This window comes from Oncorhynchus gorbuscha, linkage group LG17 (assembly GCF_021184085.1).
Source record: "Oncorhynchus gorbuscha isolate QuinsamMale2020 ecotype Even-year linkage group LG17, OgorEven_v1.0, whole genome shotgun sequence".
NCBI lineage: Eukaryota > Metazoa > Chordata > Actinopteri > Salmoniformes > Salmonidae > Oncorhynchus > Oncorhynchus gorbuscha.
In genome coordinates this window covers 2,658,104-2,686,008 of record NC_060189.1, presented here as the reverse complement: position 1 = coordinate 2,686,008, position 27,905 = coordinate 2,658,104, and the positions used below count along the sequence as shown (strand labels likewise).

The following is a 27,905-nucleotide window of genomic DNA, read 5'->3' as shown; positions in this document are numbered from 1 at the left end:
GCTCCAAAACAGCCATACTAAAGCCAGACTTCGGTTTGCAACTGCACATGGGGACAAAGATTGTACTTTTTGGAGAAATGTCCTCTGGTCTGATGAAACAAAAATGTTTGGCCATAATGACCATCGTTATGTTCGGAGGAGAAAGGGGAGGTTTGCAAGCCGAAGAACACCATCCCAACCGTGAAAGATGCGTGTTGAGTCACAGACATGTAATACAACACTGAGCGATTGGTCCAAAACACTGATAACAATCAATGGCAAGAGGCGGGGAAGCTAAGAATCCTAGGATTACTCTACACTGACGACCTGAACTACAAAACTAAACACATTAAGAAATGCTGGGAAGCTGTAATGGAAGGAGGAGAGGGATTGTGGGGGAGGGGACTTCCCCACTGAGGCCCATTCTGAAAACAGGGTCGGTTTTGTGGAACATTTAAAGTTGTAAACACAGTGGAACATTTCAATCGTATGAAGGAGACATGAGAGCCAAGGAGAAAAGGAGAGATGAGAGCCAAGGAGAAAAGGAGAGATGAGAGCCAAGGAGAGATGGAGAGATGGAGAGATGAGAGCCAAGGAGAAAAGGAGAGATGAGAGATGACGAGAAAAGGAGAGATGAGAGCCAAGGAGAAAGAGGAGAGATGAGAGCCAAGGAGATGGAGAAGAGAGAGAGATGGAGATGAGATGGAGAGATGAGAGCCAAGGAGAAAAGGAGAGATGGAGAGATGAGAGCCAAGGAGAAAAGGAGAGATGAGAGCCAAGGAGAAAGGGAGAGATGAGAGCCAAGGAGAGATGGAGAGATGAGAGCCAAGGAGAAAAGGAGAGATGAGAGCCAAGGTGAGATGGAGAGATGAGAGCCAAGGAGAAAAGGAGAGATGAGAGCCAAGGAGAAAAGGAGAGATGGAGAGATGAGAGCCAAGGAGAAAAGGAGAGATGGAGAGATGAGAGCCAAGGAGAGATGGAGAGATGAGAGCCAAGGAGAAAAGGAGAGATGAGAGCCAAGGTGAGATGGAGAGATGAGAGCCAAGGAGAAAAGGAGAGATGAGAGCCAAGGAGAAAAGGAGAGATGGAGAGATGAGAGCCAAGGAGAAAGGGAGAGATGAGAGCCAAGGAGAAAAGGAGAGATGGAGAGATGAGAGCCAAGGAGAAATGGAGAGATGAGAGCCAAGGGAGAAAAGGAGAGAGATGAGAGCCAAGGAGAAAAGGAGAGATGAGAGCCAAGGAGAAAAGATGAGAGCCAAGAAGATGGAGAGATGAGAGCCAAGGAGAAAAGGAGAGATGAGAGCCAAGAAGAAAAAGGAGCCAAGATGGAGAGATGAGAGCCAAGGAGAAAAGGAGAGATGAGAGCCAAGGAGAAAGGGAGAGATGAGAGCCAAGGAGAAAAGGAGAGATGGAGAGATGAGAGCCAAGGAGAAATGGAGAGATGAGAGCCAAGGAGAAATGGAGAGATGAGAGCCAAGGAGAGAGATGGAGAGATGAGAGCCAAGGAGAAAGGAGAGATGAGAGCCAAGGAGAAAAGGAGAGATGAGAGCCAAGGAGAAAAGGAGAGATGAGAGCCAAGGAGAAAAGGAGAGATGAGAGCCAAGAAGAAAAGGAGAGATGAGAGCCAAGGAGAAAAGGAGAGATGAGAGCCAAGGAGAAAAGGAGAGATGAGAGCCAAGGAGAGATGGAGAGATGAGAGCCAAGGAGAGATGGAGAGATGAGAGCCAAGGAGAAAAGGAGAGATGAGAGCCAAGGAGAAAAGGAGAGATGAGAGCCAAGGAGAAAAGGAGAGATGAGAGCCAAGGAGAAAAGGAGAGATGAGAGCCAAGGAGAAAAGGAGAGATGGAGAGATGAGAGCCAAGGAGAAAAGGAGAGATGAGAGCCAAGGAGAAAAGGAGAGATGAGAGCCAAGGAGAAAAGGAGAGATGAGAGCCAAGGAGAAAAGGAGAGATGAGAGCCAAGGAGAAAGGGAGAGATGAGAGCCAAGGAGAAAAGGGAGAGATGAGAGCCAAGGAGAGATGAAAGGAGAGATGAGAGCCAAGGAGAAAAGGAGAGATGAGAGCCAAGGAGAAAAGGAGAGATGAGAGCCAAGGAGAAAAGGAGAGATGAGAGCCAAGGAGAGATGGAGAGATGAGAGCCAAGGAGAAAAGGAGAGATGAGAGCCAAGGAGAGATGGAGAGATGAGAGCCAAGGAGAAAAGGAGAGATGAGAGCCAAGGAGAGATGGAGAGATGAGAGCCAAGGAGAGATGGGAGATGAGAGCCAAGGAGAAAAGGAGAGATGAGAGCCAAGGAGAGATGTAGAGATGAGAGCCAAGGAGAGATGTAGAGATGAGAGCCAACCCTTAAAAGTGGGAGAAAAAGAAATAGAGATGAAGGAATCTCAGGAGTTAATACAGAGTCTTCAGAGAGGTAAGAATCACATTTACTCCTTCAAACTGGGTTCCTTTAAGGGGTGGCAGCATCATGTTGTGGGGGTGGCAGCATCATGTCAGGAGGAATGGGACAAAATTCACCCAACTTATTGTGGGAAGCTTGTGAAAGGCTACTCCGAAATGTTTGACCCAAGATAAAAATGTGAAGGCAATGCTACCAAATAGTAATTGAGTGTATGTAAACTTCTGACCCACTGGGAATGTGATGAAAGAAATAAAAGCTGAAAGAAATCATTCTCTCAACTATTATTCTGACATTTCACATTCTTAAACTAAAGTGATACTAACAGACCTAAGACAGGGAATGTTTACTAGGATTAAATGTCAGGAATTATGAAAAACTGAGTTTAATGTATTTGGCTAAGGTGTATGTAAACTTCCGACTTCAACTGTATGTAGAGAGATTAAGTTGAAGACTATTGTATGTTATTTATTAAGGAAGCAATTTAGTCTACTGCTTGTTTGTTCTCTTTGTTCAGAGAAGGAAGCTTGTGGTGTTCTTCCGAGAATGTCTTGTTGAAGGGCATTCCCCTTGAGACAGAGTGTGTGTGTGAGCGAGAGAGAGTGCGTGCCAACACTGGTCAACCAGCACTATAATAGACAGGCACTAAGACCCAACACTATTCTGTGGTTCCAGAGGAGGCTTCTCAGATCAAAACAGACTGGGAGAATTCCCACTATTCCACCTGTTCTATAGAGAAAGATAGAAGTGCTGCTTCTTCCCGGCGAGATAACCGCTCTGCAGGTAATTTAGAAGTTTTTTTTTCTCTGGTTGATCCGATTATATTGAGAGATTAGGTATCTTATTGTTACTACATTTTCTAGATATTGATCTATTCTCATCATGAGATATTAGATGACTACTGTCTATTCATTTCATGAAGTATTTTGTGGTCCAAAAAAAAAAAAAAAAAAAAAACAGTCAGTTAGAAATGAATGAGAGTGTCTTTATGAGACTCTTTCAGAGGTAGTTTGCGTCCTGTCCTGTGCTTAAACGTTGCACTCTGCTTAAATGTCGTCCCTGATTTGGACTCTATTACAGCATGGCAATGGAATGCATCAATAACTGCTGCAAAAGCTTCCAAGGCAAAGACAAGGCAATCAAACAGAAAGGTAAATTGTTAACTTTATAAATATTTTTTTAAATATATATATTATCAACTATACTGGATTATTCCGTGTTTTATAGCCTTATATCCTTCTGACAATTGTTTGTTAAATAACATAGATTTCAGAACAATTGTTTGTTAAATAAAATAGATTTCAGAACAAAATACCATTTTGTTTTACTTTCTTGTAAGTTGTTCCTTTTTCCATTTCAAATAGTCAAATATAGGATATTGCCCAAATGACATGCGATACGTGATTAGTATGTGATGAATGTCCTGTACTCTGTAGAGTTCACATTGAAAATGCCCCCTGGGAGTGGAATTATCTCTTTCAATAAGTGGGATATAAAATATACAGAACAAAAATATAAACACAACATGTAAAGTGTTGGTCCCATGTTTCACGAGCTGAAATAAAAGATCCCAGAAATGTTCCATAAGTTGCCTGCAACTTAGTTTTTAGAGAATTTGGTAGTATGTCCTACTGGCCTCACAACTCCAGACCACGTGTAACCACGGCAACCCAGGACTCACAACTGCAGACCACGTGTAACCACGGCAACCCAGGACTCACAACTGCAGACCACGTGTAACCACGGCAACCCAGGACTTCCACATCCGCCTTCTTCACACCCTAGACCAGCCACCGAGACAGCTGATGAAATTGAGGAGTATTTCTGTCTATAATGAAGCCCTTTTGTGGGGGAAAAAAAGTCATTCTGATTGGCTGGGCCATCGCTGCCCAGTCATGTAAAATCCATAGATTAGGGCCTAATGAATTTATTTCAATGGACTGATTTCCTTAAATCAACTGTAACTCAGTAAAATCATTGAAATTGTTGCATGTTTTGCGTTTTTGATATTTTTGTTCAGTATATTTGAACTGATCCATGTATGTCTATACTTTGTAGTGATAACGGTGAAGATGTCCCCTGCCAGAGCCATCTCAGGTGACCCCAGGAAGACTGTAGGGGTATCGGAGGACTATCTCCTCTCCAAACTCCCCCCGGGTGGGAAAGAGGTTCCCTTTGTCATCCCCACGTTCAAACCTTCCTACATCCAACCGCCAGGCTCACGTTACCTCGGCAACCAGACACCGTGGCAACACAGTACGAACCAATCAATCAATGTCTTTTTGTTGTTGTTTGTTCGTTTTTACCCACCAGACAGCTTTGTTTTAAAGAGCGAAAACCCATATAAAACCAGGTTTTATTACTAGAGGACAGTTCTTTACTATATATATATATATATAAACCCATATAAAACCAGGTTTTATTACTAGAGGACAGTTCTTTACTATATATATATATATATAAACCCATATAAAACCAGGTTTTATTACTAGAGGACAGTTCTTTACTATATATATATATAAACCCATATAAAACCAGGTTTTATTACTAGAGGACAGTTCTTTACTATATATATATATATATATAAACCCATATAAAACCAGGTTTTATTACTAGAGGACAGTTCTTTACTATATATATATATAAACCCATATAAAACCAGGTTTTATTACTAGAGGACAGTTCTTTACTATATATATATATATAAACCCATATAAAACCAGGTTTTATTACTAGAGGACAGTTCTTTACTATATATATATATATATAAACCCATATAAAACCTGGTTTTATTACTAGAGGACAGTTCTTTACTATATATATATATATAAACCCATATAAAACCAGGTTTTATTACTAGAGGACAGTTCTTTACTATATATATATATATATATAAACCCATATAAAACCAGGTTTTATTACTAGAGGACAGTTCTTTACTATATATATATATAAACCCATATAAAACCAGGTTTTATTACTAGAGGACAGTTCTTTACTATATATATATATATATATAAATCCATATAAAACCAGGTTTTATTACTAGAGGACAGTTCTTTACTATATATATATATATAAACCCATATAAAACCAGGTTTTATTACTAGAGGACAGTTCTTTACTATATATATATACAGTGCCTTGCAAAAGTATTCGGCCCCCTTGAACTTTGCGACCTTTTGCCACATTTCAGGCTTCAAACATAAAGATATAAAACTGTATTTTTTTGTGAAGAATCCACAGCAAGTGGGACACAATCATGAAGTGGAATGACATTTATTGGATATTTCAAACTTTTTTAACAAATCAAAAACTGAAAAATTGGGCGTGCAAAATTATTCAGCCCCCTTAAGTTAATACTTTGTAGCGCCACCTTTTGCTGCGATTACAGCTGTAAGTCGCTTGGGGTATGTCTCTATCAGTTTTGCACATCAAGAGACTGCAATTTTTTCCCATTCCTCCTTGCAAAACAGCTCGAGCTCAGTGAGGTTGGATGGAGAGCATTTGTGAACAGTAGTTTTCAGTTCTTTCCACAGATTCTCGATTGGATTCAGGTCTGGACTTTGACTTGGCCATTCTAACATCTGGATATGTTTATTTTTGAACCATTCCATTGTAGATTTTGCTTTATGTTTTGGATCATTGTCTTGTTGGAAGACAAATCTCTGTCCCAGTCTCAGGTCTTTTGCAGACTCCATCAGATTTTCTTCCAGAATGGTCCTGTATTTGGCTCCATCCATCTCCCCATCAATCTTCCCTGTCCCTGCTGAAGAAAAGCAGGCCCAAACCATGATGCTGCCACCACCATGTTTGACAGTGGGGATGGTGTGTTCAGGGTGATGAGCTGTGTTGCTTTTACGCCAAATATTACGTTTTGCATTGTTGCCAAAAAGTTCAATTTTGGTTTCATCTGACCAGAGCACCTTCTTCCACATGTTTGGTGCGTCTCCCAGGTGGCTTGTGGCAAACTTTAAACAACACTTTTTATGGATATCTTTAAGAAATGGCTTTCTTCTTGCCACTCTTCCATAAAGGCCAGATTTGTGCAATATACGACTGATTGTTGTCCTATGGACAGAGTGTCCCACCTCAGCTGTAGATCTCTGCAGTTCATCCAGAGTGATCATGGGCATCTTGGCTGCATCTCTGATCAGTCTTCTCCTTGTATGAGCTGAAAGTTTAAAGGGACGGCCAGGTCTTGGTAGATTTGCAGTGGTCTGATACTCCTTCCATTTCAATATTATCGCTTGCACAGTGCTCCTTCGACACATAGACCTATGGATCCAGCAGGCTCAGTTATCCAGGGGTAGTTTAACAGACATAGACTGACCAGGTGAAAGCTAAGATCTCTTATTGATGTCATTACTTCAAATCAGTGCAGATGAATCGGAGGAGAGGTTAAAGAAGGATTTTTAAGCATTGAGACATGGATTGTGTTTTGCCATTCAGAGGGTGAATGGTCAAGACAAAGTGTGTACGTGCCTTTGAATGAGGTATGGTAGTCGGTGCCAGGCGCACACTGGTTTTGTGTCAAGAACTGCAACGCTGCTGGGTTCCTTTAAGGGGTGGGGTTTTTTTTTTCTCCCACGCAACAACAGTTTCCCTGACAACAGTGTATCAAGAATGGTCCACTAAAGGACATCCAACCGACTTGACAAAACTGTGCAACTCAATATAAGGAAGGTGTTCTTAATGTTTTGTACACACATATACTGTTTTGTATATGACCGTTTTATAAATGGTAAAATTGCGTGTGATATGATTGCATTTTGGAACACCACCCCAAGATGAATGGTTTTGACCAGGGTCAAACTATCACAATAATGTACCAACTGTGCATTGATTATGTTGATAAACTCTGTGTGTACCCCAGGTTTATGTGATGTGTCCTGTAACTTCTGACCTGTGACCTCTAACCTTTGTTGACCCCCGTGTCAGCCAGTAGCGCCTATGCAGAGAGGAAGGCTGAGCTGTCAGGGGACAGTCATATCATCTATAACCCTGACTCCTCCCCCAACATGTGTCCCAGGACAACACACAACAGCACCCTGAAAAAGACTCCCAGTGGATCAGGTGTGTACTGTGGTGTCACCCTAACACTAACCCTGTACTGTAAAATCACACTAACCCTGTACTGTAAAATCACACTAACCCTGTACTGTAAAATCACACTAACCCTGTACTGTAAAATCACACTAACCCTGTACTGTAAAATCACACTAACCCTGTACTGTAAAATCACACTAACCCTGTACTGTAAAATCACACTAACCCTGTACTGTAAAATCCACTAACCCTGTACTGTAAAATCACACTAACCCTGTACTGTAAAATCACACTAACCCTGTACTGTAAAATCACACTAACCCTGTACTGTAAAATCACACTAACCCTGTACTGTAAAATCACACTAATCCTGTACTGTAAAATCACACTAACCCTGTACTGTAAAAAGTGCACGGGATGGGCTAGATGCTCTTTTCCAACAAATGTTGAGGGTCTGATTCTAGTGACATGATGATCGATGCTTGACTGCCATTTGACAAAGAAAAATGTTCTCGCTCTGACCATAATAATCTCATCATTCAGACTGACTACCGTAGAGCGTGTGTACCGAGACCTGAGTCGGAACATTTGCTATTTTAACAGAACAGTTTTTGTAACAAAACTATCCGTAGAGTTGAAAATGTGATGGAATCTAAAAAAAATGTGTATTCGGTACATTAGAAAAAAAGTTAATTTTGTTGCCACTATATCATGCACAGATTTGTCTTTTTTAAATCTGCAGATTTTTGAACATTAGCATAAAAATCTGGTACTGTTTTGCAATATTTTTGTATCCGAGCTTCCGTTTTTGTATTTTTCAACATTTTCGACAGTTGGCGGTTCTCTACCATTCCCATTATTTTAGCATTATGGATATAGTGTGAGGCGAGACCAGGACCTCTGAATCAGGTGTATAACTACAATATCAGAAAAATAAACTAGAAAATCATCACACTAAGAAAGGTTCACAGTGTTTAATTTAGATTTAGATGTTCTTGTGTCTTTTATGTACCGTTAACTGATGGCTTGGCTTTCAGGTGGGAATATGAAGACTGGAACACAGAGTCTGAGTACATCTATGTTTAATCTGTCTAACCCCAGCCTTCACAGCCACATACAGGTGAGGTTTTATGTTTACTGTAATATTTATTTAACTCAGCACCTGTGAAGCCACAGTAAACAAAGCCTAACGCCTAACCTATGAGCTGCCGTACCTATTTCTGAACCTCTTAATAAATCATTGTGCGCCACTTGTACCATCAGTGTTTTCATTGACCGTTACTCACCGTTCTGTCTGGTAAAAGACGGAGCAAATCTCTGTTGATTGTGTTAAATGAAGTGGAAATCAATCAAAAACATGTATATGTAGTGTTTTACAAAGGGTTTGGTTAGGGCTGTCCGGGTGGGGTTCTCTTCGCTGCATTAGTAAAGGATATCGCGTAGTTCTGTATCGTATTCGCGTGTCATCAACAACCTATTGGTTACCAGGTGTATATATATATATATATATATATCGATAGTGAAGCCGTTTTGAATACTCCGTATCTCGTGTCTCGCCCCCAGAACCACAAAGAAACATTACAAGCTCTCGTACTGAACCTCGTCATAAATAACGCGATAAACTCCAGTGCTGCGCGTGCTTCCGTCTGAACGAATAGTACTCCTGAGTTGTATTCCAAATGGTATTATATTGCCTTTTATATTGACCAATGGGCCCTGGTCAAAAGTAGCGCAAGTAGTCGTTTGGCTGTCTTTAGTGTGTTGTATTGTTTTTACAACGCCTTATTGGGGAAACTACCTTTTTTTTACAGCTGTTGCTATGTTTAGTGTAGTGTAATTATGCATACAGGAAGATCATAAAATAGGCTGTTTGAGTATCCTGTTCACGTCCTGTTGACTTTCTCTTGATATCATGCAATGTTGTCTCTGTGTTTTGTTGCGACATTTGCGTCCAGTGGTTTACGTTGTGTGTTTATCCCGATGCAGCGGTATGACAGTGTGTCCAACGTCCAGAGCAGCAGTGCTTCGTCCTCTACGAGGGACTCCCTGGGGAGCAGCCGTAGTCTTGGTAACCATTACACCATTACACGCACACACACACACACACACACACACACAGGCCCACACACACGCACCAGGGTTGGACATAAATCACATTTCAATTATGGTAATGAATCCGAACAGAACATGTAACTCATGTAATGAAGCAGTCAATTTCAAACATTTGTCAAAATGCAATTCATGTGAAAACACTATTCTGAACAGAACACCTGAAAAAACACCATTCTGAACAGCGCACCTAGAAAACACTATTCTGAACAGCGCACCTGGGAAAACACCATTCTGAACAGCGCACGTGAAAACACACCATTCTGAACAGAGCACGTGAAAACACACCATTCTGAACAGAGCACGTGAAAACACACCATTCTGAACAGAGCACGTGAAAACACACCATTCTGAACAGAGCACGTGAAAACACACCATTCTGAACAGAGCACGTGAAAACACACCATTCTGAACAGAGCACGTGAAAACACACCATTCTGAACAGAGCACGTGAAAACACACCATTCTGAACAGAGCACGTGAAAACACACCATTCTGAACAGAGCACGTGAAAACACACCATTCTGAACAGAGTACGTGAAAACACACCATTCTGAACAGAGTACGTGAAAACACACCATTCTGAACAGAGCACGTGAAAACACACCATTCTGAACAGAGTACGTGAAAACACACCATTCTGAACAGAGCACGTGAAAACACACCATTCTGAACAGAGCACGTGAAAACACACCATTCTGAACAGAGCACGTGAAAACACACCATTCTGAACAGAGCACGTGAAAACACACCATTCTGAACAGAGCACGTGAAAACACACCATTCTGAACAGAGCACGTGAAAACACACCATTCTGAACAGAGCACGTGAAAACACACCATTCTGAACAGAGCACGTGAAAACACACCATTCTGAACAGAGCACGTGAAAACACACCATTCTGAACAGAGCACGTGAAAACACACCATTCTGAACAGAGCACGTGAAAACACACCATTCTGAACAGAGCACGTGAAAACACACCATTCTGAACAGAGCACGTGAAAACACACCATTCTGAACAGAGCACGTGAAAACACACCATTCTGAACAGAGCACGTGAAAACACACCATTCTGAACAGAGCACGTGATAGCTAATCCATATGTGACAGATTAAAATCTATGTTAGAAACTTAGAAAGTGGGGGAATGTAAAAATGCAACAACTAGGATGGGTTGATAATATGTCTAGGATTGTGCCTTTTGGTTTCTGGACAACGAAAGAAAGGTAATATGAAAAGCAATAAACTCTTAGGATTTTTTCCCCCCAAAAGTTTTATTTGTCAGTCTCCATAGAATAACCTCTTTTGGTTCCAGGTAGAACTCTTTTGGGTTCCATGTAGAACCCTCTGTGGAAAAGGGTTTTTACATGAAACCAAAAAGGGTTCTTCCTGGAACCAAAAAGGGTTCTTCCTGGAACCAAAAAGGGTTCTTCCTGGAACCAAAATGTGTTCTACCTGGAACCAAAATGGGTTCTACCTGGAACCAAAAAGGGTTCTACCTGGAACCAAAAAGGGTTCTACCTGGAACCAAAATGGGTTCTACCTGGAACCAAAATGGGTTCTTCCTGGAACCAAAAAGTGTTCTACCTGGAACCAAAATGGGTTCTACCTGGAACCAAAAAGGGTTCTTCCTGGAACCAAAAAGGGTTCTTCAAAGGGTTCTCCTATGGGGATAGCCAAAGAACCATTTCAGTTTCTAGATAGCACCATTTGTTTCTAAGAGTGTTAAACGGGAGAGAAACGCCAGAACAGTGGGTCCAATAGGTAAGTAAATGGAAATACACTGTCTGAAATTATAGAATTACTCCTGTCTATACAGAAATCAATTAAATCATTCATTAAATCATTCAAAATACGACGTAGAACCTTTTCCACAGAGGGTTCTACATGGAACCCAAAAGGGTTCTCCTATGGGGATAGCCGAAGAAACCTTTCGGAACCCTATTGTTCTTGGAGTGTAGGCTACGACGTTGTGTTTTCCGTTGAACTAATGTATGTCTCTGTATTGCTTGTCTTGTAGAGTCCATCACGTTGTCAGGCGATGAGAGGGAGCTGGGGATGGTGTGTGTCCGGCTGAGTTACCAGGAGGACCTGGAGCAGGTGTGGATCACTTTGGTACAGGTACGGTTTCAGGCCGGGAGGAGGGGTGAGGATGAGGGATTTGGGGACTAAAGGGCCCATTGTACCTGCCTTCTAGGTGGCTGAATGGGGCCTCTGTCTCAGACTGTTGCAACAGAAACCAGGGCCCAGAATCTCCATCTCAATATCTCCTCTCTCTTCACAAGTCACTGCTCTGTTAACTTCTGAGAGGTTCCTCACTCAAGAGGAATAATGATGAGCAAATATTTCCTATCCAAGCAAAACTTAAAATGGTCATAGACTTCTGATCATATAACAAAATGATCACAATGTAGATACACTAACAAGTAAATGGCGACACAAGTCCCTGTATAATACATACACTATGATACCAAGCCCTCCAACTCTGTAGCCAGCCCCCCAACTCTGTAGCCAGCCTCCCAATTCTGTAGCCACCCCCCCAACTCTGTAGCCAGACCTCTAGATCTGTAGCCAGACCTCTAGATCTGTAGCCAGCTCTTCAACTCTATAGCCAGACCTCTAGATCTGTAGCCAGACCTCTAGATCTGTAGCCAGACCTCTAGATCTGTAGCCAGACCTCTAGATCTGTAGCCAGACATCTAGATCTGTAGCCAGACATCTAGATCTGTAGCCAGACATCTAGATCTGTAGCCAGACCTCCAACTCTGTAGCCAGACCTCTAGATCTGTAGCCAGAACCTCTAGATCTGTAGCCAGCTCTTCAACTCTATAGCCAGACCTCAAGATCTGTAGCCAGAACCTCTAGATCTGTAGCCAGACCTCTAGATCTGTAGCCAGACCGCTAGATCTGTAGCCAGACCTCTAGATCTGTAGCCAGACCTCTAGATCTGTAGCCAGAACCTCTAGATCTGTAGCCAGAACCTCTAGATCTGTAGCCAGAACCTCTAGATCTGTAGCCAGAACCTCTAGATCTGTAGCCAGAACCTCTAGATCTGTAGCCAGACCTCTAGATCTGTAGCCAGACCTCTAGATCTGTAGCCAGACCTCCAACTCTGTAGCCAGACCTCTGGATCTGTAGCCAGAACCTCTAGATCTGTAGCCAGCTCTTCAACTCTGTAGCCAGACCTCTAGATCTGTAGCCAGACCTCTAGATCTGTAGCCAGACCTCTAGATCTGTAGCCAGCTCTTCAACTCTATAGCCAGACCTCTAGTTCTGTAGCCAGACCTCTAGATCTGTAGCCAGACCTCTAGATCTGTAGCCAGAACCTCTAGATCTGTAGCCAGTCCTCTAGATCTGTAGCCAGTCCTCTAGATCTGTAGCCAGACCTCTAGATCTGTAGCCAGACCTCTAGATCTGTAGCCAGAACCTCTAGATCTGTAGCCAGTCCTCTAGATCTATAGCCAGAACCTCTAGATCTGTAGCCAGAACCTCTAGATCTGTAGCCAGAACCTCTAGATCTGTAGCCAGACCTCTAGATCTGTAGCCAGAACCTCTAGATCTGTAGCCAGACCTCTAGATCTATAGCCAGACCTCTAGATCTGTAGCCAGACCTCTAGCTCTGTAGCCAGCCCTCCATCTCTGTATCCAGCTCTTCAACTCTGTAGCCAGACCTCTAGATCTATAGCCAGACCTCTAGATCTATAGCCAGACCTCTAGATCTGTAGCCAGACCTCTAGCTCTGTAGCCAGCCCTCCATCTCTGTAGCCAGCTCTTCAACTCTGTAGCCAGACCTCTAGATCTGTAGCCAGACCTCCATCTCTGTAGCCAGACCTCTAGCTCTGTAGCCAGCCCTCCATCCCTGTAGCCAGCTCTTCAACTCTGTAGCCAGACCTCTAGATCTGTAACCAGACCTCTAGATCTGTAGCCAGACCTCTAGATCTGTAGCCAGACCTCTAGATCTGTAGCCAGACCTCTAGCTCTGTAGCCAGCCCTCCATCTCTGTAGCCAGACCTCTAGATCTGTAGCCAGACCTCTAGATCTGTAGCCAGACCTCTAGATCTGTAGCCAGACCTCCATCTCTGTAGCCAGACCTCTAGATCTGTAGCCAGACCTCTAGATCTGTAGCCAGACCTCTAGATCTGTAGCCAGACCTCTAGATCTGTAGCCAGCTCTTCAACTCTGTAGCCAGAACCTCTAGATCTGTAGCCAGCTCTTCAACTCTGTAGCCAGAACCTCTAGATCTGTAGCCAGCTCTTCAACTCTGTAGCCAGAACCTCTAGATCTGTAGCCAGCTCTTCAACTCTGTAGCCAGAACCTCTAGATCTGTAGCCAGCTCTTCAACTCTGTAGCCAGAACCTCTAGATCTGTAGCCAGACCTCTAGATCTGTAGCCAGACCTCTAGATCTGTAGCCAGACCTCTAGATCTGTAGCCAGAACCTCTAGATCTGTAGCCAGACCTCTAGATCTGTAGCCAGACCTCCATCTCTGTAGCCAGCTCTTCAACTCTGTAGCCAGACCTCTAGATCTGTAGCCAGACCTCTAGATCTGTAGTCAGACCTCTAGATCTGTAGCCAGACCTCTAGATCTGTAGCCAGCTCTTCAACTCTGTAGCCAGAACCTCTAGATCTGTAGCCAGCTCTTCAACTCTGTAGCCAGAACCTCTAGATCTGTAGCCAGCTCTTCAACTCTGTAGCCAGAACCTCTAGATCTGTAGCCAGCTCTTCAACTCTGTAGCCAGAACCTCTAGATCTGTAGCCAGCTCTTCAACTCTGTAGCCAGAACCTCTAGATCTGTAGCCAGCTCTTCAACTCTGTAGCCAGAACCTCTAGATCTGTAGCCAGCTCTTCAACTCTGTAGCCAGACCCTCTAGATCTGTAGCCAGACCTCTAGATCTGTAGCCAGACCTCTAGATCTGTAGCCAGACCTCTAGATCTGTAGCCAGACCTCTAGATCTGTAGCCAGAACCTCTAGATCTGTAGCCAGCTCTTCAACTCTGTAGCCAGAACCTCTAGATCTGTAGCCAGCTCTTCAACTCTGTAGCCAGACCCTCTAGATCTGTAGCCAGACCTCTAGATCTGTAGCCAGACCTCTAGATCTGTAGCCAGACCTCTAGATCTGTAGCCAGACCTCTAGATCTGTAGCCAGAACCTCTAGATCTGTAGCCAGCTCTTCAACTCTGTAGCCAGAACCTCTAGATCTGTAGCCAGCTCTTCAACTCTGTAGCCAGAACCTCTAGATCTGTAGCCAGCTCTTCAACTCTGTAGCCAGAACCTCTAGATCTGTAGCCAGACCTTCAATTATTATTTCTCTCCTTCTCTCAGTGTAAGGATGTGTCCCTCGTTCAGAACAGCAGTGAGCAGCAGAAGATTAGCTTTAAAGGAATCATCACTATGACCAAACCAGTACAGTTCAAGAGCTCCGTCAAGGAAGGTTCTCCGGTAAGTTATTTAGCACATCCCAACCACATCTTAGCCTGGTATCAGATCTGTTGACGCTGTCATACCAACTCCTATGATCAGTGATGTAGGAAAGACAACGCAAACAGATCTGGTACCAGGCTAAGATGTGGTTGTACTGTACAATACTATAACTACAGTCACATCCAGACTTATCATCAGCCTGGTGGTCCCGTACCTCTTTGTGTTTGTTGGCCCATAGCAAACGTCTATAGTTGTTTGGAGTTGAAAAGACAGCACAAAGACATCTGGAACCAGGCTACTCTAGGATGACCTCACCTATCTAAAAACACTGGGCCACAGGAACCATGCTACTGTAGCATGACCTCACCTATCTAAAAACACTGGAACCAGGTTACTGTAGCATGACCTCACCTATCTAAAACACTGGACCACAGGAACCAGGCTACTGTAGCATGACCTCACCTATCTAAAACACTGGACCACAGGAACCAGGCTACTGTAGCATGGCCTCACCTATCTAAAACACTGGACCACAGGAACCAGGCTACTGTAGCAGGACCTCACCTATCTAAAACACTGGAACCAGGCTACTGTAGCATGACCTCACCTATTTAAAAACACTGGAACCAGGCTACTGTAGCATGACCTCACCTATCTAAAACACTGGACCCAGGCTACTGTAGCATGACCTCACCTATCTAAAACACTGGACCCAGGCTACTGTAGCATGACCTCACCTATCTAAAACACTGGACCCAGGCTACTGTAGCATGACCTCACCTATCTAAAACACTGGACCCAGGCTACTGTAGCATGACCTCACCTATCTAAAACACTGGAACCAGGTTACTGTAGCATGACCTCACCTATCTAAAAACACTGGACCACAGGAACCAGGCTACTGTAGCATGACCTCACCTATCTAAAAACACTGGACCACAGGAACCAGGCTACTGTAGCATGACCTCACCTATCTAAAACACAGGAACCAGGCTACTGTAGCATGACCTCACCTATCTAAAACACTGGACCACAGGAACCAGGCTACTGTAGCATGACCTCACCTATCTAAAACACTGGAACCAGGCTACTGTAGCATGACCTCACCTATCTAAAACACTGGAACCAGGTTACTGTAGCATGACCTCACCTATCTAAAACACTGGACCACTGATGGTCAGTTAACTAATAGCTTCACATCCAATCCAAGTAGAAGTTCTGATAACAGTATTCTCCCATTCTAGACATTGGTGCTCGGTTTGATAGGCAACGTGTGTTGAATAGAGAGGAAAGGTCTCTGGCAGCTGATCTCATACCTTCCTCTCCCCTGGCCATTATATTACCTGCTCAGGGCCTGTATCCACAAAGTGTCTACGAGTAGAGTGCTGATCTAGGATCAGTTGAGCCTTTTAGTTCATAATGAATGAGATGATATGGACAGATCCTAGATCAGAATGAATGGAAGTTGATATGGACAGATCCTAGATCAGAATGAATGAGATGATATGGACAGATCCTAGATCAGAATGAATGGAAGTTGATATGGACAGATCCTAGATCAGAATGAATGAGATGATATGGACAGATCCTAGATCAGAATGAATGAGATGATATGGACAGATCCTAGATCAGAATGAATGAGATGCTATGGACAGATCCTAGATCAGAATGAATGAGATGATATGGACAGATCCTAGATCAGAATGAATGGAAGTTGATATGGACAGATCCTAGATCAGAATGAATGAGTTGATATGGACAGATCCTAGATCAGAATGAATGAGATGATATGGACAGATCCTAGATCAGAATGAATGGAAGTTGATATGGACAGATCCTAGATCAGAATGAATGGAAGTTGATATGGACAGATCCTAGATCAGAATGAATGAGTTGATATGGACAGATCCTAGATCAGAATGAATGAGATGCTATGGACAGATCCTAGATCAGAATGAATGAGATGATATGGACAGATCCTAGATCAGAATGAATGAGTTGATATGGACAGATCCTAGATCAGAATGAATGAGATGATATGGACAGATCCTAGATCAGCACTCCTTCGCTAAGATGCTTTGTGGATACATGCCCAGATCTGACCACCGCCAAGGAAGATAGAGAGAGAGAGAAGATCTCCTCAAAGCTCTTATATTCCTAAATCAAATCACTGGCTTTTTTTATAGTTGTCACTTTATCCTCTTGTCTGGCGTAGTGTTTCTGTTGTTGAGCTGTTGCAGCCCTTGAAGAGTCTGACTGATTTATTAGGCCTAGAACGAGTTAGTACCAGTGAATTAAGTGTTATAGCCCAGGGAATCTAAGTGAGAACGGGGTTCATTCATTTGCTCTGTTGGGGCTCTTTGCTCCGCCAGGAGCGACAAGGAGGCGGATAAAATAAGTCAAGAAACAAAGTGATTCTCTTGTAGCAGACTATCAGACAGAGCCAGAGTGGAATACTGTCTAAGGGCTGTATTCAAGCCTTACAGACTCTACAATATAAATGCAAAGGTCATTTAAGATTGAGCCGACGTTTTTTTTTACCGTGAATGCTGTCTACACTTAAGCTGGAACATCGGCTTTTACATTTCAATCACGCTGTTCAGCTGAACTCCCACGACAGGGATTGAATTGAGTCATTATCTTCTATCTCTGCTCCCTCCCTCCCTCCCTCCCTCCCTCCCTCCCTCCCTCCCTCCCTCCCTCCCTCCCTCCCTCCCCCTCCCTCCCTCCCTCTCTCTCTCTCTCTCGCTCTCTCCCTCCCTCCCTCCCTCCCTGTCTCTCTCTCTCTCTGTCTCTCCCTCCCTCCCTCCTTCCCTCCCTGTCTCTCTCTCTGTCTCTCCCCCCCCCTCCCTCCTTCCATCCCTGTCTCTCTCTCTGTCTCTCTCTCTCTCTCCCCCTCCCTCCCTCCAACCCTCCCTCCCTCCCTGTATCTCTCCCCTCTCTCTCTCCCCTCCCTCCCTCCCTCCCAACCCTCTCTCTCCCTCCCTCCCTCCCTCCCTCCCTCCCTCCCAACCCTCCCTCCCTCCCTCCCTCCCTCCCTCCCAACCCTCTCTCTCCTCTCCCTCCCTCCCAACCCTCCCTCCCTCCCTCCCTGTATCTCTTCCCTCCCCCTCCCTGTATCTCTTCCCTCCCTCCCTCCCATCTCTCCCCTCCCTCTCCTCTCCCTCCCTCCCTCCCAACTCTCCTCTCTCTCCTCTCCCTCCCTCCCAACCCTCCCTCCCTCCCTCCCCTCCCTCCCTCCCTCCCTCCCTCCCTCCCTCCCTCCCTCCCTCCCTCCCTCCCTCCCTCCCTGTATCTCTCCCCTCCCTCCCTCCCTCCCTCCCTCCCTCCCTCCCTCCCTCCCTCCCTCCCTCCCTCCCTCCCTCCCTGTATCTCTTCCCTCCCTCCCTCCCTGTATCCCTCCCCCTCCCTCCCTCCCTCCCTCCCTCCCTCCCTCCCTCCCTCCCTCCCTCCCTCCCTCCCTCCCTCCCTCCCTCCCTGTATCTCCCCTCCCTCCCTCCCTCACTGTATCTCTCCCCTCCCTCCCTCCCTGTATCTCTCCCCACCCTCCCTCCCTCCCTCCCTCCCTCCCAGGACACAGTCTTCATGGAGACCTTTGTGTTTACGTTGCGGCTGCAGCAGCTGCGTTGCAGTGCTCTGGTATTCCGGCTGCAGACCCACCACCCCAGGAAGAGAACGGTGGCAGAGTGTGTCCTCTCCCTCAGACAGCTGGGCCCTGAGGAGACACAGCACTGGATGGAGCTCAGCCCCCCCTCCAAGGCCACAGTAAGTATGGATATATATACAGCATAGAAATAGAATGTCTAGAATGTACATTCCAACTCAGAGGCCTTGTGGTTAGTGTCCGCCCTGAGATTGGAAGGTTGTGGAGTTCGATCCGAGTCGTTTAGAGGAAGTTCATTTAATTGGTCAATTGTACATAAAGGTCCAACCGAAATGCGTCTTCCATTTATAACCCAACCCCTCCAAAAGACACATAGAGGTTTTGGAAAGGCGTGGGGGGGGAGCTACGTGGTTAAGTGCCTTGCTTAAGGGCACAACGGCAGGCAATGGCATCTAGGATATGATACCAGATCACTTCCCGCTTGATGTTTCACGTCAGACCCGAAATTCGAACCGGCAACTATCCGGTTGCTGAATAGCCTCTCTATCCGCTACACCAAAGACTTTAAAAATGGGACCTGATTCGTTCCTGCTTGGCACTCAGCATTAAAGAGATTAATTGGGGGTAAGGCCCTGCGATACACTAGCATCTTGTCCAGGGGGTGTCCTGGTACATCAAGCTGTCTCACTACAGAAACAGGAGATAGACTAGTGTCCTGTCCAGGGGGTGTCCTGGTACATCAAGCTGTCTCACTACAGAAACAGGAGATAGACAAGTGTCCTGTCCAGGGGGTGTCCTGTACATCAAGCTGTCTCACTACAGAAACAGGAGATAGACAAGTGTCCTGTCCAAGGGGTGTCCTGGTACATCAAGCTTTCTCACTACAGAAACAGGAGATAGACTAGTGTCCTGTCCAGGGGGTGTCCTGTACATCAAGCTGTCTCACTACAGAAACAGGAGATGGACTAGTGTCCTGTCCAGGGGGTGTCCTAGTACATCAAGCTGTCCCAGTATAGAAACAGGAGATGGACTAGTGTCCTGTCCAGGGGGTGTCCTGGTACATCAAGCTGTCTCACTACAGAAACAGGAGATAGACTAGTGTCCTGTCCAGGGGGTGTCCTAGTACATCAAGCTGTCCCAGTATAGAAACAGGAGATGGACTAGTGTCCTGTCCAGGGGGTGTACTGGTACATCAAGCTGTCTCCCTACAGAAACAGGATATAGACCAGTGTCCTGTCCAGGGGGTTTCCTGTACATCAAGCTGTTTCAGTATAGAAACAGGATATAGACCAGTGTCCTGTCCAGGGGGTGTCCTGTACATCAAGCTGTCTCACTACAGAAACAGGAGACAGACTAGTGTCCTGTCCAGGGGTTTGTAAACCTCTATAAACACCCAATGCCTCAACATGTCCATCTTGTGGCTGAAACGGGTCTGTGATCATACACCTGGCTGAAACGGCTCTGTGATCATACACCTGGCTGAAACGGGTCTGTGATCATACACCTGGCTGAAACGGGTCTGTGATCATACACCTGGCTGAAATGGGTCTGTGATCATGAAACGGGTCTGTGATCATACGCCTGGCTGAAATGGGTCCAACCCCTCTGAATCAGAGAGGTGTGTCTTCCACGTTTAACCCAACCCCTCTGAATCTGTTATGCAGGTGAATGAGGACCCAAAAGCGACTTGGCGAAAACAGAGTCTTTAATCCAGTAAAGGAAATATGCAATACTCCTAGACAAATCGGAGCGGTAAATAAAGCATAAGAAACAATTCCACTCGTAATGACGAGAACAGACTGGAGACTCGATCATAAACTGCAGGTTGCCTCGGGAAGGCACTTGACCGTAGCAGACTCAGACACCTGCTCACCACGCAGCATCTGAGGGAAACACGACACGACAGGGCGATACAAAGACACAGCACGGTGAACAGTATACAAGGATCCGACAGGACAGAAACGGAAAACAAGGGGAGAAATAGGGACTCTAATCAGGGGAAAAGATAGGGAACAGGTGTGGGAAGACTAAATGATTGATTAGGGGACTAGGAACAGCTGGGAGCAGGAACGGAACGATAGAGAGAAGAGAGAGAGAGAGAGGGAGAGAGAAAAAAGGGAACGAACCTAAAAAGACCAGCAGGGGGAAAACGAACAGAAGGAAAAGCAAAATGACAAGACAATATAAGACAAAACATGACAGAATCAGAGAGGTGTGTCTTCCACGTTTAACCCAACCCCTCTGAATCAGAGAGGTGGGGGACTATGCTAAAGACTATGCTTAAACACATAATGTTGAGATAATGTGGACATATGGTATGACCCCCTTGACTTGTTCCACATTTTGTTACTTTAAAGCCTTATTCTAAAATGGATTCAATAGTTTTTTTCCCCTCGTCAATCTACACACAATACCCCATAATGACATCACAATACCCCATAATGACATCACAATACCCCATAATGGCATCACAATACCCCATAATGACATCACAATACCCCGTAATGTAATGACATCACAATACCCCGTAATGACATCACAATACCCCGTAATGACATCACAATACCCCATAATGACATCACAATACCCCATAATGACATCACAATACCCCATAATGACATCACAATACCCCATAATGGCATCACAATACATCACACATCTGAAACTATCCGCCGCCATTGTCGCAACCCCTATTACCAGCCTGTTAAACCTCTCTTTCATATTGTCTGAGATCCCCAAGGATTGGAAAGCTGCCGCAGTCATCCCCCTCTTCAAAGGGGGAGACACCCTGGACCCAAACTGTTACAGACCTATATCCATCCTGCCCTGCCTATCTAAGGTCTTCGAAAGCCAAGTCAACAAACAGGTCACTGACCATCTCGAATCCCACCGTACCTTCTACGCTGTGCAATCTGGTTTCCGAGCCGGTCACGGGTGCACCTCAGCCACACTCAAGGTACTAAACGATATCATAACCGCCATCGATAAAAGAAAGACAGTACTGTGCAGCCGTCTTCATCGACCTTGCCAAGGCTTTCGACTCTGTCAATCACCATATTCTTATCGGCTGACTCAGTACCCTCGGTTTTTCTGATGATTGCCTTGCCTGGTTCACCAATTACTTTGCAGACAGAGTTCAGTGTGTCAAATCGGAGGGCATGCTGTCCGGTCCTCTGGCAGTCTCTATGGGGGTGCCACAGGGTTCAATTCTCGGGCCGACTCTTTTCTCTGTATATATCAATGACTGTGCTGCTGCTCCAGTTTCAACTGTTCTGCCTTATTATTATTTGACCATGCTGGTCATTTATGAACATTTGAACATCTTGGTCATGTTCTGTTATAATCTCTACCCGGCACAGCCAGAAGAGGACTGGCCACCCCACATAGCCCGGTTCCTCTCTAGGTTTCTTCCTAGGTTTTGGCCTTTCTAGGGAGTTTTTCCTAGCCACCGTGCTTTTACACCTGCATTGTTTGCTGTTTGGGGTTTTAGGCTGGGTTTCTGTACAGCACTTTGAGATATCAGCTGATGTACGAAGGGCTATATAAATAAATTTGATTTGATTTGATTTGATGATGTTGCTCTTGCTGCGGGCGATTCCCTGATCCACCTCTACGCAGACGACACCATTCTATATACTTCCGGCCCGTCCTTGGACACTGTGCTATCTAACCTCCAAACAAGCTTCAATGCCATACAACACTCCTTCCGTGGCCTCCAACTGCTCTTAAACGCTAGTAAAACCAAATGCATGCTTTTCAACCGTTCGCTGCCTCCATCACAATACCCCATAATGACATCACAATACCCCATAATGACATCACAATACCCCATAATGACATCATAATACCCCATAATGACATCATAATACCCCATAATGACATCATAATACCCCATAATGACATCACAATACCCCATAATGACATCATAATACCCCATAATGACATCATAATACCCCATAATGACATCACAATACCCCATAATGACATCACAATACCCCATAATGACATCTCAATACCCCATAATGACATCTCAATACCCCATAATGACATCTCAATACCCCATAATGACATCTCAATACCCCATAATGACATCATAATACCCCATAATGACATCACAATACCCCATAATGACATCATAATACCCCATAATGACATCACAATACCCCATAATGACATCACAATACCCCATAATGACATCACAATACCCCATAATGACATCATAATACCCCATAATGACATCACAATACCCCATAATGACATCACAATACCCCATAATGACATCACAATACCCCATAATGACATCACAATACCCCATAATGACATCACAATACCCCATAATGATATCATAATACCCCATAATGACATCACAATACCCCATAATGACATCACAATACCCCATAATGACATCACAATACCCCATAATGACATCATAATACCCCATAATGACATCACAATACCCCATAATGACATCACAATACCCCATAATGACATCACAATACCCCATAATGACATCACAATACCCCATAATGACATCACAATACCCCATAATGACATCACAATACCCCATAATGACATCATAATACCCCATAATGACATCATAATACCCCATAATGACATCACAATACCCCATAATGACATCACAATACCCCATAATGACATCATAATACCCCATAATGACATCACAATACCCCATAATGACATCACAATACCCCATAATGACATCACAATACCCCATAATGACATCACAATACCCCATAATGACATCACAATACCCCATAATGATATCATAATACCCCATAATGACAAAGCAAAAACAGGTTTTTAGAATTTGTTGCTAATGTATTTAAAAAATATATATATATATGACATTTATGTAATTATTCAGACCATTTTCTCAGAACTTTGTTGAAGCACGTTTGGCAGCGATTACAGCCTTGAGTCTTCTTGGGTATGACACTACAAGCTTGGCACACCTGTATTTGGGGAGATTCTCCCATTCTTCTCTGCAGATCCTCTAAAGCTGTCAGGTTGGATGGGGAGCGTCGCTGCATAGCTTTTTTCAGGTCTCTCAGGAAATGTTCGATCAGGTTCAAGTTCAGACTCAAGGACATTCAGAGATTCGCCCCGAAGCCACTCCTGTGTTGTCATGGCTGTGTGCTTAGGGTTGTTGTCCTGTTGGAAGGGGAACCTTCATCCCAGTCTGAGGTCCTGAGTGCTCTGGAGCAGGTTTTCATCAAAGATCTCTCTGTACTTTGCTCTGTTCATCTTTGACTCGATCCTGACTAGTCTCCCAGTCCCTGCCGCTGAAACACATCCCCACAGCATGATGCTGCCACCACCATGCTTCACCGTAGGGATGGTGCCAGGTTTCCTCCAGACGTGACGCTTGGCATTCAGGCCAAAGAGTTCAATCTTGGTTTCATCAGACCAGAGAATCTTGTTTCGCATGGCCTGAGAGTCTTTAGGTGCATTTTGTCGAACTCCAAGCGGGCTGTCATGTGTCTTTTAACTGAGGAGTGGCTTCTGTCTGGCCCCTCAACCATAAAGGCCTGATTGGTGGAGTACTGCAGAGATGGTTGTTCTTCTGGAAGGTTCTCCCATCTCCACAGAGGAACTCTAGAGCTCTGTCAGAGTGACCATCGGGTTCTTGATCACCTCCCTGACCAAGGCCCTTCTCCCCCAATTGATCAGTTTGGCCGGGCTGACAGATCTAGGAAGAGTCTTGGTGGTTCCAAACATCTTCCATTTAAGAATGATGGAGGCCACTGAGTTCTTGGAACTTCAATGCTGCAGAAATGTTTTGGTACCCTTCCCCAGATCTGTGCCTTGACACAATCCTGTCTCTGAGCTCTACGTACAGATCCTTCAACCTCATGGCTTGTTTTTTTCTCTGACCTGCACTGTGAACTGTGGGACCTTATATAGACAGGTGTGTGTCTTTCCAAATCATGTCCAATCAGTTGAATTTACCACAGGTGTACTCCAATCAAGTTGTAGAAACATTTCAAGGATGATCAATGGAAACAGGATGCACCTGAGCTCAATTTCGAGTCTCATAGCAAAGGGTCTGAATACTTATGTAAATAAGGTATTTTAGTTTTTTTTAAATTTGTAATATATTTTGCAAAAATCTCTAAAAACCGGTTTGCTTTGTCATTATGGTGAATTGTGATGTCATTATGGGGAATTGTGATTTCATAATGGGCCATTGTGATCTCATTATGGGGAATTGTGATGTCATTATGGGGTGTTCTGTGTAGATTGATGAAGATTAAAAATATATATATATAATCCATTTGAGAATAAGGCTGTAAACGTAACGTAAACAAAAAATGGAAAAAGTCAAGAGTTCTGAATTCTTTCCGAAGGCACTTTTCCGAACGTAAATCACATTCTGCCTGTAGTTTGGTGTTGTCATCGTCTTTTGGTCTCTGGCCATCAGGAAATGCCTGTAGAATGGGACAAGCCTATGACTCAGTAATTAAAATATGTAGTCTATTCTCTGTGCCTATACTCTGTGTATCTTCCTATTATAACTCCTTATCAGAACAGTATGTTAAGAACAAAACTTACATCATGAAACAATGTTTTTCTTTGTTTATATATTGCAGGCAGTTGGCACATGAGGAACATGCCAATATTGATATATTGACGGAGCCTCTCTGGGGTTGCATAATCTGGGAGTAGGGAATTTTTTGAGAAGTTTTAGGGAAACAGAAACTGGAGGTGAAAGGTTTATTGGAAAAAGCCATCAGGCTGGGGTTGGGATGTATGGTGGAATTGTGAGGCCTGAAACTAGGTCAAACCTTAAACAATTCAAGGGAGAAAGAGAGGCACAGAGAGAGAGAGAGACACAGAGAGAGTGACAGAGACAGAGACAGAGACAGAGACAGAGACAGAGACAGAGACAGAGACAGAGAGAGAGAGAGAGAGAGAGAGAGGCACATAGAGAGAGAGACACAGAGAGAGAGAGAGGCAGAGAGAGAGAGAGAGAGGCACAGAGAGAGAGAGAGAGAGGCACAGAGAGAGAGAGAAAGAGGCACAGAGAGAGAGAGAAAGAGGCACAGAGAGAGAGAGTCACAGAGAGAGAGAGAGAGACATACACAGAAAGAGACACAGAGAGACAGAGAGAGAGACATACACAGAAAGATACAGAGAGAGACATACACAGAAAGAGACAGAGAGAGACATACACAGAGACAGAGAGAGAGACATACACAGAAAGAGACAGAGAGAGAGACATACACAGAAAGAGACACAGAGAGACATACACAGAAAGAGACACAGAGAGACAGAGAGAGAGACATAGAGAGATAGAGACAATATTAGAGAGACATATTTCTCTCAGATTACACAGAGCCACAAAGATTTCAAAAACAAACCCAATTTTGATAAACTCCCATATCTACTGGGTGAAATAGCACAGTGTTCCATCACAGAAGCAAGATTTGCGACCTGTTGCCACGAGAAAAGGGCAACCAGTGAAGAACAAACGCCATTGTAAATACAACCCATATTGATGTTTAATTATTTTCCCTTTTTGTACTTTCACTATTTGCACATCATTACAACACTGTATATAGACATAATGCAGTATGTGTAGTAGGATTCGATCTTCATCCTGTATTGACATTTTGACTGTTTGATGATCGTAGCAGGATTTCATAAGTGTCGGGATTACTGTCGCGCTCCTTGAAAGAGTTCTAGTCTTCATACTGTCCCGCTCCTTGAAAGAGTTCTAGTCTTCATACTGTCCCGCTCCTTGAAAGAGTTCTAGTCTTTATACTGTCGCGCTCCTTGAAAGAGTTCTAGTCTTTATAGTGTCCCGCTCCTTGAAAGAGTTCTAGTCTTTATAGTGTCCCGCTCCTTGAAAGAGTTCTAGTCTTTATACTGTCGCGCTCCTTGAAAGAGTTCTAGTCTTTATAGTGTCCCGCTCCTTGAAAGAGTTCTAGTCTTTATACTGTCCTGCTCCTTGAAAGAGTTCTAGTCTTTATACTGTCCCACTCCTTGAAAGAGTTCTTGACTTTACTCTCTGGTTCCTTGAAAGAGGCAGTTCTAGCCTTTAGCTCGGACGTTGAACCACATGGTTCTACGTACCGTCACTGTGTGGACGACGTCGTTTATGCACTTATTAATGAACCCGGTGAATGATGTGGTGAACTCCTCCATGTTATCGTATGAATCCTGGAGTGTATTCCAGTCTGTGCTGTGTTTCGCGAGCACAGACAGGAAACAGTCCTGTAGCGTCCCTCTTCATTGGACCATTTCTGTGTCGAGCGTGTCACTGGTACTTCCTGTTTCAGTTTGGTGGTTGTAAGTGTAACAGTATAACTTTAGACCGTCCCCTCGCCCATACCCGGGCGCGAACCAGGGACCCTCTGCACACATCAACAACAGTCACCCTCGAAGCATCGTTACCCATCGCTCCTTGCAGAGCAAGGGGAACCACTACTTCAAGGTCTCAGAGCAAGTGACGTCAGCACCACCGCTAACTAAGCTAGCCGTTTCACATCCGTTACACCAGCACCACCGCTAACTAAGCTAGCCGTTTCACATCCGTTACACCAGCACCACCGCTAACTAAGCTAGCCGTTTCACATCCGTTACACCAGCACCACCGCTAACTAAGCTAGCCGTTTCACATCCGGTACACCAGCACCACCGCTAACTAAGCTAGCCGTTTCACATCCGTTACACCAGCACCACCGCTAACTAAGCTAGCCGTTTCACATCCGTTACACCAGCACCACCGCTAACTACGCTAGCCGTTTCACATCCGTTACACCAGCACCACCGCTAACTAAGCTAGCCGTTTCACATCCGGTACACCAGCACCACCGCTAACTAAGCTAGCCGTTTCACATCCGTTACACCAGCACCACCGCTAACTAAGCTAGCCGTTTCACATCCGTTACATCAGCACCACCGCTAACTAAGCTAGCCGTTTCACATCCGTTACACCAGCACCACCGCTAACTAAGCTAGCCGTTTCACATCCGTTACACCAGCACCACCGCTAACTAAGCTAGCCGTTTCACATCCGTTACACCAGCACCACCGCTAACTAAGCTAGCCGTTTCACATCCGTTACACCAGCACCACCGCTAACTAAGCTAGCCGTTTCACATCCGGTACATAAGCAGGAATCAGGAGGATAGAATTATGGTCAGATTGTATCTTTGTAGTGACTGGGTGTATTGATACACCATCCAAAGCGTAATTAATAACTTCATGCTGAAAGGGATATTCAATGTCTGCTTTTTAAAAATCTACCAATCGGTGGCCTTCTTTGCGAGGCAGTGGAAAACCTCCCTGGTCTTTGTGGTTGAATCGGTGTTTGAAATTCA

The 27,905-nt window shown here is 44.5% G+C and overlaps 1 protein-coding gene across 3 annotated transcripts in view; it reads left to right on the top strand.

Annotated features, from left to right (window-relative positions):
• Positions 1–3,050: 3,050 nt before the first annotated feature.
• Positions 3,051–27,905, top strand: part of LOC124001174 (tandem C2 domains nuclear protein-like) — a 31,495-nt gene continuing 6,640 nt past the window's right edge. Inside the window, exons 1-9 of one of the 3 annotated variants that reach the window (XM_046307779.1) lie at positions 3,051–3,157; positions 3,455–3,525; positions 4,433–4,630; positions 7,316–7,450; positions 8,461–8,543; positions 9,410–9,491; positions 11,555–11,655; positions 14,856–14,972; positions 18,573–18,719. In XM_046307779.1, coding sequence (XP_046163735.1) covers positions 3,456–3,525; positions 4,433–4,630; positions 7,316–7,450; positions 8,461–8,543; positions 9,410–9,491; positions 11,555–11,655; positions 14,856–14,972; positions 18,573–18,719 — 933 coding nt within the window. In that variant the 5' untranslated portion in view covers positions 3,051–3,157; position 3,455. Of the gene's footprint in view, positions 3,158–3,454; positions 3,526–4,432; positions 4,631–7,315; positions 7,451–8,460; positions 8,544–9,409; positions 9,492–11,554; positions 11,656–14,855; positions 14,973–18,527; positions 18,720–27,905 lie in introns of all 3 variants that reach the window. The other 2 variants (XM_046307778.1, XM_046307780.1) reach the window with 2 other exon arrangements.